The 11,601-nt window shown below is 42.3% G+C and overlaps 1 protein-coding gene across 3 annotated transcripts in view; it reads left to right on the top strand.

Annotated features, from left to right (window-relative positions):
• The window catches only part of LRRC28 (leucine rich repeat containing 28), a 96,105-nt gene extending 84,743 nt beyond the window's left edge, over positions 1–11,362 (top strand). For all 3 annotated transcript variants that reach the window (XM_019504012.1, XM_019504013.1, XM_019504014.1), the window contains exons 8-10: positions 2,853–3,028; positions 4,950–5,109; positions 10,309–11,362. In XM_019504012.1, the coding sequence (XP_019359557.1) occupies positions 2,853–3,028; positions 4,950–5,109; positions 10,309–10,381 (409 nt within the window). In that variant the 3' untranslated portion in view covers positions 10,382–11,362. The remainder of the gene's footprint in view (positions 1–2,852; positions 3,029–4,949; positions 5,110–10,308) is intronic.
• Positions 11,363–11,601: the final 239 nt, after the last annotated feature.

The raw sequence follows: 11,601 nt of genomic DNA, 5'->3' as shown, positions 1-11,601 counted from the left end.
TAAGACTAACTGGCCTATAGTTTACCAGGTCCTCCTTCCTCCCCTTTTTGAAGATGGGAACCACATTGGCCCTCTTCCAGTCCTCTGGCACCACACCAGAGCACCACGAGTGCTCGTAAAGCCGTGGCAGAGGTCCCAGCTAATTCCCTCAGCACCCTGGGGTGGAGATCATCTGGACCAGCTGACTTGAATACATCCAGTCCCTCCAGAAGTTCCCTAACTAGATCCTCACTAACCCTTGGCCTAAGTGCACCTCCCCGGGATCTAAGGGGGGCCCAGAGTGGGGTGGCTGTTCCCATCTCTGCTCAGGAAAATGGAGGCAAAGAAGTCCTTAAATAGGTTAGCTTTGTCATCCGGTGTGACTACCAAATTTCCTAGCATGTCTTGCAGGGGCCCCATGTTACCCAGAACCTTCTTTTTGCTCCCTATGTATTTAAAGGCAGTGCTTGTATTAAAGGCAGTCACTTGTATCAGAATTTACTCTTTTAGTAAATGGTATAGCATGTGTGTTTATGTGCTAAACGAAGCCCCCTCTTCATTTATTGTAACAATGCTTAACATATCTGTAAAGCAGCCATGTGAAGGGATAACTCCAGCCTAAGAGAAACTTTATTCCAGTGGCATAACTAGAGTGGGACACCCAGGGAAGCTGCCCCGGGCACCAATTTGGGGAGGAGAGTACAGCTGCACAAGTCATGCCACTGACATAGTGGTAACCGGAAGTCACTGCTACCCCTGTGCGTGCCCTGGGTGCCCAGCCATGTTACGCCTCTGCTTTGTTCACACTTCAGTACAGTAATTCTTTCTCTTCTAGTCAGGTAACTATGTCATTTGTATAAAGACCATCACACACAAATCCCACTGTGATCATCTGCTGAATGATCTTGAAAGAATATCCTAATTGCCTGCTGAAGCATCCCTGCGTTCTTTCTAGTAGTAAGAATTAGTGACCAGTGGAAGGTCTTTACTGCTCAGGTGAAAGAGTGATAGTCTTGGAATGAAGATATGGGGGTTTCATTCTCTATCTGGTCAGTTACTGGGCAGTGAAAACCTGACGCGTGGTGTAGTTACTCATGTACAGTTGAGGTTTTGAAGCTAGAGTATAAACTACATTGTGCAAGTAATGATTTTTTGTCTGAATCCTGCCATTAGATAAGCTGTGAAAAATCCCCCTTTTGTATGATAGGAAGTGGTTTCAGCTCTGGAAATAAATTTTGATCTCACTTTCTGTAGATTAGACTCACTACCCACCTGCATGGGCTTCTGGGTTAACTGCTGCAAACTTGTCATTCTGGCTGAAGGCAGTCAATGAGGGATCGTAATCTTAGTCCTGTGGTTTATTTGCAGGACATCTTTTGTAAGGGGGAGTTTCACTTTTTCCAGCCACATGAGGGATGACCAAGCAAGAAAAAGAAGCAATGCCTCCCCCTTTTTATCTCATGGAGTTATTCTTTGCCGGTCCTTTGCTCCTGTTAATAACCATCTATAATTCATAGCATAGTCCCCTTTCTCCTGCCATGTCTTGGCAGACGTTTTATGTGGCTGTCTCTTTAAGCCTGCTTCTTACCTCTGATTTTCAACTGTGGGAAGGAGCTTTGGATATGAATGTCCTAGTCTTTCAAGCAAATGTCATACCTAAACAATACTGAGGTTAAACCTCAGTGCAACTTACTTGTGTCTCATCTGTTAAAGTTCATAGGGATTGGCCAACAAAGTTCAGTTTGCTGTACAGAAAAGCTTCCCTTACCTCACTTCTGCTTGAAAATGCAACAATATGTGTTGATTGGCTGTGATGATAATTCATTCTCTAGGCACCGATTGTTGGGGGCTAGAGAATGAATGTTACACTTGATTTCTCAGTTCCCAATTTTTTCCCCATCCCCTGATGCTTTGCAGAAAAGATTTAATACTGATTTAATTCAGTAGAGAGGTTAATTATTTTGCTGCTTGCCTCTCTAGTGTTTATCCGTTATCTTTTAGAGTGGAGTTCCTTGCTGCTATCTTGGACTTGGATTGAGTTTTCTCTTCCAGGTCTCTTAGGGTGTGATTTCCTCATCTGGGATTTGGGACCAGTATCTGGGAAGACCGACAAATGTGGTTACTTTTTTTGTTCCGTTTGTTAAATCTGGTATCAACAGAAGTTGTTTTTGTCTTTGGGTTTGTCACAAACAGGGTGTCTTCCCCAGCTTCTTAATAGAATTTTTCTATTCGTGTCTTGTTGGCCTGGGTAGATCAACTGCAGCAGGGAATCAAGTATTTGTTACCTATGTACGCTAAGCTGCATTGTTTACACCCCTACACCCATCAGAGAGCTCCCCTTGTTTTGAATATGGATTGCCAAGGGCAGGATTGGGGTTATCTTCCAGTACTGCAACATCCAGTGGCACTTTAAATGCTGATTACCTGAAATTGTGGGTGGGGAAATTCTTTATTCATTCTGAACTGGTTGGCCCACAACACAGAATAAATTGACCATTTGTAAATGTATTGATATTCTGCAACAGCAATAACCAGTTTGTGCTGTTGGCTTACTACCTGGCTAGATGAGAGGGGCTGTGATGCTGGGTTTTTTTTCAGTCCACACAATTTGACTGGGGTTATGCTCTCATTTTTCTAGTTCTTGAGCATCACTTCATCAGTAAAGACCTCCAGATGGGCCACAACTAGACTCTTACAGAGGGTGAGACTGTCAGTCTGAAACATGGTCTGCAGATATGAATGAGCTCTCGCTTGAGGGGAGCAGTGTGCTACAGAGCAGTGGCAAGGGCACTTTGGGCTGGCATGATGGGTTTCTGCATTTTTTTAACTTCTGTTGTTGCTAACCCTTATCTAAATGTCTTGTGTCCCTCCAGCTGTGGTTCCCCTATTAAGGTTTCAGAAGTGAAGCTGCTCTCCTTTTCATCAGGGCAATTAACTGTGTTCCTCCCAGCAGAGGTGAAGTCTATAGGGACAGAGACAGATCATGTGCTGCCTTTGCAAGAGCTGGCCATGAGGATTCTGTATAACACCTACTACGGGTTTTTAAAAGGTATCCTAATTGCTTTTTAACATCCTTCAGAGTGTGAAAAAACCAGGAATGTTTTTCAGAGATAACAATAGCATTTATATAGCTCTTCAAAGAACTGTGCAAACATTAATGTCTTACAGCATTTATTCAATCAAATTACATTTTAAGTGATAAAGTACAGCAAAAAAAGGAGTTGGCTAAATGCCTCTGCTAAATGCTGTGCTCCAAAGGTAAAGTGGTGTTTAGAAATGTTTTCTTGGGGACAATGTAAAAAGCATGCAGGCTTTTCACAGTCTGCAGCATAGAAGAAACTGCCTTTAATGGGGAAAGGAGATGGAGAAATATTATCCTGAGGCAAGAGGGGATGCATCATCCAACAATGCAGCTCCTTGCCAGGCAACACACTCCTAAACTGGCAGACTTATTATACATAAGGCAGAAGAAATGCTAGCAGCTGTTGGCCATTTCAGTACAAATTGACAGCTGAGCTGTTTTAGTTCTGCCCCAGTTCAGACTCTTTGTTGAAAACTGGCCCGTGGCTTTAGTTATACATCATGTTACTACATGAAATACCGGGGTTGAGTATAATTTAGGAATTTGGGCTTTGTCAGAGATTTGAGAGGGTTGTAGAGCTCTCCTGTTTAGCACCTTGGGAATGTGTGGACTCCTAGACAGAGTCGAGGTGTTGGAAGTAAAGGAGGGTACAGTGAAAAAGTGGATGGGATTCACTGATATGAGTCAGTTTGCTGGCATGAACTAGCGCCTTTTGTCCAGGGAAGTGTACAAGAGCTGACATTCTTCTGCTTGGGATCCCCTGCCACCAACATTTTTGTTCAGGCTAGTGATGAAGGGAGATATTAGAGTGGGACAAACGTAAGCATGTGTCACATAGGAAACAATGCTGCACTGCTGCAGAGTAAAAAAACGACCGGTTTAGGGGCTGTGCATTTTTTTTTATACTTGTTAGTTAATGGGTAAAAAAGGGATGGTGGTTAAATAGAAGACTTACAACAGCAGAAGTGTAGACCAAAAAGATGGCATTTCATTTTATTTGCAGATTTCTAATCTCTGTGCTGACAGGGGCCGGAAACTTGAGGCACAAAGAGAGCAGAGTTCGTGTCCTTTTTAGGTCACAGGTGATTGTAATCTTATCACATTTATGGTGGTGACTTATCCATGTCACATAACCACTCTGCCATGTGGCATGACTATAACTCTAAAGTCGAGCAGGTTTTTAGGCTTGGAAAAGCAGGATAGTATTTCAGGATCAGCTTGAGGTGCTGAGGGAGAGTTACAGACTTATGGCTAGAAGAACTGTTTTGTTGGAACCAGGTTTTAGATCTTGACTTGGATGAATCTGATGAGGCTTCTGATTAATTGGGTTGTAATTTACTGTTTTGAATCAGGGAGTGATCAGTTGTTTGTCTTTTGTGCGAGTTGCGGCTTTGCCCTGGGGTGATTCTTCTTTGAAATACGTCAGTAAAATAATACTAGCTTCCTTCATAGAGCCTTGTATTGCTAATTATTGAACAGACATTGATGGAACAAGTAGCCTCCCTTTTGTTTGATTAGTTTGATATAACAAGTGCACTTCCCTAAATCATCCATGCTTTCAGTTGGAGTCAGTTGACACCTTTGCTGTTTAGAAATGCTTTATTACTTACCATTCATTTATTTGCTTGAGAAGTATCTTCACCTGGATAATTGGGTCTAATTGTTCCTATACCTGCAGTTTTACTCAGAAACTCCATCAAGTGCTTCACCTTATTTGTAGATAATTTGCTTTTGTTCACTACTCCTTAGATAGGGGCCAGATGTTTTTGAGAGGATTAGTGGGATACAACATTTGCTAAGGGTGCATGGAATGTGATTATTGAGCTTGACCTTATGAATTTGGTTTGTTACAGATCTGATGCTTTCTTGTGTTTCTTTTCTTCCCTAGATTTCAACTTCCTGACGCCAATCTCATTACCAAAAAGTCTCTTGGAATTGCTGCACTGCCCTCTGGGACACTGTCACCGCTGCAGCCAGCCCATGTTTACTATTGTCTACCCAAAGCTCTTTCCCTTGAGAGAAACTCCAATGGCGGGGCTGCACCGGGGGTAATTGCACTGCAAATTACACTGGCGTTTCATACCTTACATGGGATCCATTTGGGAGGAAAAACATCTTTATGGAGCCCAGTGTTGTCTTAAAGATTTTCTCTCTTTTTTTTTTTTTTTTGCTTGGGAGTCTTAAAGGGCATTTTTAGACGTGTGTGACGTAGCGCCAGGTGCTGCGTCACATCGTTTTGTATAAATGGCGAAATGCGTGCTAGCGCTGAGAAAGTGGCGGCAATGAGCTTTTGAATTAAAACACATTAAAGGTGTTTTAGTTCAAAAGCGGACCACCGCCATTTTCTCAGTGCTGACATGCTTTTCGCTGTTTATACAAATTCATGCAATGCGGAGCTGGGTGAGCCTGCTCCGACTCACTGGATCTCTGGCGCGTCGCAGCATGAAAAGGTACAGGATATGTATAAATGCCCAAAGATTTTAAAAAGTGATTGGGGTTCATAGTAGAGGTGATATCTTTTATTAGACCAACAAGATTTTTGCAAAAAAATTTGCGCACGCACTGTGGCTCTAATTAGAGATAACACACAACAAATAAGTGAGCATACACTTTTGCTCTCTGCTCCAGGGGGACATTTCTGTTGTGTAGAAGATGATGCTATGTTCATAGGGCAGTGTAGAAGAGTCTAGGATTTTTTGCAAAAATCTTGGTTGTCTAATAAAAGATATCACCTCTACCCTGATTGCTTTTTCCTCTAGATCAATATGGCTACAACCTGGACACCTAACACACAGATTTTAAGTCCTTTTTCTGAGCACTCCTGTAAAAGGTGGTAGATGTATTGCTTCCAGGGTACCCAAGCTTGCTATCTTAAGTCTGTTAACAAGAGGAACAAATCGTTTGGTATAGGTTGTTCTGCAATGAAAGTAATCTTATATCTGTGTTCATGTCCACCAGTCCAGAACAGCCTGAAGGTGGCAATAGCTGTTGTAAAGCTAATAGCTTTGCTATTATGGTACTACATTATTCCTGATAGAACGGCGTGTGGATGATCAGGAAATCCAGTGGGAGAATTTTCTGTGCTTCAGGCAGAAAATATTGCCAGACATCAGCCCTTTACTGAATATGTTCGCTCCATGTGTGAGGCAAAGGAAATGCTAAATAAAAAGCTGCACAGCACAGTTCCTTTTTAAGACTAAAAGAAAGGACAGAAAAACAAGCATTTCATCCTTAGTCAGAATGAATTTAAAATGTTCTGCCACTGAAGCACTCGTCCTAAATATTAGGAACTTGGCGCATGTGGACAAAGACTTCTGTGCTGTAGGAAGAACGGTGCTAGTGAAATATGGTTTTACAAGTGTAGTGAGCCAGACAAACCTACATATATTTCTTGCTGTGCCTGGTCACACAATCACAAACTAGGGAGAAAAAGGGAAAGCATGGCTCCTCAGGTGGAGATGTGGAGTAACTTCAGGGTGAACATGGGTCACTTTGTAGTGGTCTTCCAGCACTACTTGCTAGTCTGAGCTGTGGGAATGGATGCCAGACCAGTCTAGTTTTGGCAAAAGTCTGATTTCTGTAGTAGCAAAAGTACTCTGTGAACATTTTCCAGTCAGTTCTGCCTGCACATTCAGATCCCAGATCTACTAACTTTGAGCTCAGTCTTTTGTTTTTTTAAATGTCAGCGGAAGATGATGGCAGGAGTGATTTTGTCTACCTTCATTCTTCTATCTCCACTCCACCCAGTTGTGGTCACCTGATCTCTTGGGAAAGATATTGGTTGCATGTCCTCTCTCCCTAAGAGTAAACAACACGCTTGCTGTTTGGTGTAGATTATAAGGATGCTAAGGGAGGAGGAAAATGTTCATTTTCAGCTCCTAGTAGGGCGTGCTGGTCACTCTGTGCACCCAACATTATCAGAGGTAAGTTTAGCATCTACCCGTGATGAATGGGAAACAAGCATGTGCAGGTGCTTCCCTTCTGCCTGCTGTCAAATGATGTTTAGAGTCAGTGAAGAGAATTGGTAGCAACATCCTGTTCTCATTACCCCCCGCCTGGATCCCCCGGGAGACCTCTCCAGAATTTGTTTTGAATTGAGGTTCTGCTCATATTTGTGTCTGAAAGCAGGCTCCGACACAGTGCACACCCTGTGGCTCTGGTTATAGATAACACAGAGAATAAGCAAGCATACACTTTTGCCCTGTGCTCCAGGGGGACATTTCTGTTGTGTAGAAGACTATGCTGTGTTCATAGGGCAGCGTAGAAAAGTCTAGGATGGGTGGGCAAAATGTGGCCTGTGGGCCAGATGCGGCCCGCCAGGCCATTCCATCTGGCCTGCGGGACTGCTAAAAAATTTAGAAAATTAATATTTATCTGCCCCTGGCTGCCTGTCATGCGGCCCTCGATGGCTTGCCAGAACTCAGTAAGTGGCCATCCGCCCAAAATAATTGCCCGCCCCGGTGTAGGATTTCCCCTCCCCACCCCTATAAAATAGGTTAATAATTGGACAATGAGGACGTGAGACCAGAGGTAGCAGGTACAATAAAAATAAAGGGGAAAAAAAGACAAAAGATCCCTTTGCAAAATTTAATCCTGCAGTTCAAGATTTCTTAAATCTAGTCTGTTATAAAAATACTGCTTGACAACCAAATCTGACAGACAGGTTCTTGCCAGCAAAGACTCTTTTAAACAAGTCCTTAGACAGCCTTCACTTAAACAGTATGGAAAAGGAAGGCAGTTGATATAGGGCCTTTTCGAAAAGGGCACTTTGAATATACCACAGGCCAGTGAGTACCACTCTCCATTCCAACCCTATAGAAACCATTAGCAGCACACCAAAAAAAAAGTTGCTTTTCAGTAGGAAATTTTTAAGAAAACAAACCAGAAAACTCTGATTGCTGATTCAAATAGATAGTACCATTTTTCTCTAATTCTATTGCAGCCTCTTGTGCTGTGGCTTGTGACATAATACTTCTCTGATTTGTAAGCAGTACAGCTTTATGAAGTGTAAACAGCTTGTGCATATCAAATTTGGGCACCAGCCAGAAGGCTGCATACATGCTATTTTGGAAAAGGCATCTCCTTTCTTAGAAAGCTCTTCTGATTGTAAGCATAGCACTCTTCATCTTGCTCTTCTGTTGCAGTTCTGACTGTCATATGTTTAAACTGCAGTGGATTTTCATGTAGTTTCAGTTAAATTCATTTCCAATTTTTAGTCATTATATTTAGAGCACCACAAGAGGTTATACTAAGATGTAGGGGATGAAATTAAGGAAAAAATCAAGTGGTAATGCATTTCTTCCAGGCAGCGGGGTCTATTAGAGCGTGGTATAATGTTCAAAGGAGGTGGTAGAAATCTTATTGTTGGGGAGCATACAACTAAAGTGGACAAACCACGAAGGTTGATATTTATTTTATGGAACAATATTGCCATGGGAGGGGATGGATTAGATTCTTGAAAGGGTGGAAGAGAACAGATTTCTATGGCTATTATAGAAGTATAATTATGAGCCCATGGACATATTTGACACACACCCCTATTCACCAGGGATTATTACAAATCTTGCTGTGCTGAAGTTTGCCATGTAAAGTCTCTTCATGAAAGAAATTATTATTGCAAATGTTAAAAAACAATACCATATTTTCCCCTGCAAATTACATTTTGCTATTGACAGTTCAGTGTTCTAGTCCCTTCTGTTCCCTTAAATGTCTCTTCTTTCATTTAAAATTTTCATTATTGCTTTTTACTTGTAGCTTAATATTTCCAAGACTTCTAGTTTATGCAGACACCCATCACTTCCCCTGGCCCAGAATGAATTGTGTTCTAGAAAAACCACAGATAACTTTCATCTACTGTAAAGTTATGACGTAAACCCATAGACATTCAGACTTAAGGGTTGTTCTTACTTTTGCAGCACTTGTACTTCCCTGGTAAGATTGTCATTAATGGAATCCCTGTCATGGTAGGGTTTTTAGAAAGACGTGGGAAGACAAGATCTCCATCCTAATGAGTTTATAATCTCAGGCTGGGGACAGATGCAACTTTCAGCTGGTTTAAAAGATGAGCTAAGGGATTGCCATTCAGGAGGGCACATCAGTAGGTACGATATCACTACTACATCTGTATGCTGCTATAGCAATATAAATAAATTAAGTGGCTATAATGGTTTTTACTACACTCATGGAGCATGCAATATAAAGTTACATCATAACCGCCTCTATGTACCCATTGCATCCAATATGTGCATGGTTGTTAGGTCTACCGGCCCTCTCAATCTACAGACACAGGGTGGCAGGGATGAGTGTTTGAGCAGTGCTGGTTAGTACATGTCATCATAGTTCCACAGTTGCTCAGATTTTCTCTTCTGGGAGGACAAGGTTTTACTGACTTCTAAAAAGATACAGCACTTTGGGTGAGGAAGGAGGGTTGAGAAGTGATGGGACTGGGTTTTCATGTACAAGGAGGGTATATATAGTCATTTCTCTATAAAACAAAGGGCAAAGTGCTACTTTGGGATTAAAAATCCTTAAGCAGTTCTCTAGTGGTGCTATGGGAGAAAGAGAGTCGCAGTTGAATCGGGCACTTTTGTTTTTTCATGTGGAGATGCATATTGCATAGAACAGACATGGCCAACCTGTGGCAGGGGGGCACAAGGCATGAGCAGCCTCTGTGTGTGGGACTCAGCAGATCGGGAGGGGACAGCACAGCAGCAGATAGGGCAGGAAGCAGAAAGCAGAGCAGCAGGTCAGAGATCAGAATGGTATACAAGGTGGGCATGGGACTAATTTGCATCACGCCTGCCAAAAAGGTGTGGTCCCCAGTGGTATCTAGCACAGTACAGTACAGTAATGGAGCCCACAGGCTATCCTTTTTGAAGATCCATTCTCCACTCCTTGTTTACACGGCGGGTGTATATCCAGCTGAACCGCTGCTGGGTTCTGGGAATTGAGTTATTTCATGCCTACACGCAGTAAAACACGAGAAAAAAGTGAGTCAAGGACTACTCCAGATATTTTCCTTTTAGTTGTTAAACCTGCTGGCAATAACATTCAGCCACACCCTCTGGAAAGAGAAAAGCTCTTGATGTATTTATAAACCAAATTTTGAATATCTTTTGTTTAGATACCTTAACCAGGGCTAATCCTCTATTTTCACAATCCAGAAAATTGTCTGCTATGGAATGAGGCCAGTCACTTCAATCTTGAGCTGACTACTGTTTCTCTTCTGTCTCTTCTTTCTTTTCCAGGAGGACAACTGTTAGTTTTGTGGCATACTGCTGCTCCACCCAGTGTCTCCAGACTTTTGACCTACTGAGTTGATAAACACTTAAAGCTACTCAGCAGTGTTGCCAGCTTAAAGCTGCATTAGACAGCACATCCCATTGGTACTGGAATACTGTATGTGTGCGTGTGTGCCAAAGCAGCAGAAGTGCCCAGTCAGGGACACAGAGGAGCATTTAAATCCTGCCCTATCAAATTTGTACAAACAGCAGAAACTTTTTGGAAATGTAACGATCAAGCTTTTGCAAGGATTAACGCCTTCCCTTTCCTCCGAGGCGCAACAGAAACCAAAAGGATTCCAAGGAGCCCCACCTGCCGTACTGTTTTTAGGGGCTTTTCATGTGACTTGACGTACTGCAATGCATCACATCATCAGAACCAGTTTTAGTTGCTTTAATAATATTAAGCTGACCTGTACTTTAAAACACACTGACAAACAAAAAACAAAATCTTCTGTTGTGACCATCCAGTTTTTGCTGATTTATCTGTAATTTCCTCTGAGTACAGTTGGATTCATGCATATGCATCCACACACCCTCAGCACCCATCAGTCATCCCATAAGCCATTTTTTCCCATCTCTTCCTCCAGTCAAAATAGTTTTCCCCATAAAAGTGCTATCACGACTATAGATTTGAGCCTGTGACAACAGACTGAGGTGTTTAATTCTGTGTGCTAAGAACACCTTGTTCTTTCAAGAGTTACTCCAAGATACTGAGCCTCCGTTGAGGCATAGGTGGGGAGCATTGAGAGCCTGCAGCTGATGTGACCTGCTTCACATACTCTCTGAGCAGGTGCTCCAGCAGGTTCGAGGAGATGCTTTGCTTGTAACACTTCGGTTTTTTAAATGCAGCACATCTTGTGCTCTTTTTGAGGAAAAACACTTAAAATTCATGTTTTATTAGACAAAAATATGAGGATACATATTGATTTATTGTGGACTGATGAAAATCCTAGAGCACTGTGACTTGTAGATAGCTGGTTCCTTTATCTTGGGGTTCACAGTTTGGCTGGTTTCAAATTAAAAAAAAAAAAAGGGATTGGTGAAGTGTCTTAACATTAGGGGAGGTTGAGAAGGGAAAAAACAGGTGGTCAAATATATTTACAAAAGGGCTGTCCATACTTCTTAGCATATTCAGAGCAAGTGAGGCTCACCTGGGCCTAGAGTGAGTGAGGATTTAGTTAGGGAGCTTCTGGAGGGGCTGGACATTTTTAAGTCAGCCGGCCCGGATGATCTTCACCCTAGAGTCCTGAAGGAACT

The sequence above is a fragment of the Gavialis gangeticus genome, unplaced genomic scaffold (genome assembly GCF_001723915.1).
Source record: "Gavialis gangeticus isolate Ggan-Ray unplaced genomic scaffold, GavGan_comp1, whole genome shotgun sequence".
Lineage (NCBI taxonomy): Eukaryota > Metazoa > Chordata > Crocodylia > Gavialidae > Gavialis > Gavialis gangeticus.
Note: the sequence above shows the minus strand (reverse complement) of the source record. Positions and strands in the feature narration are given on the sequence as shown.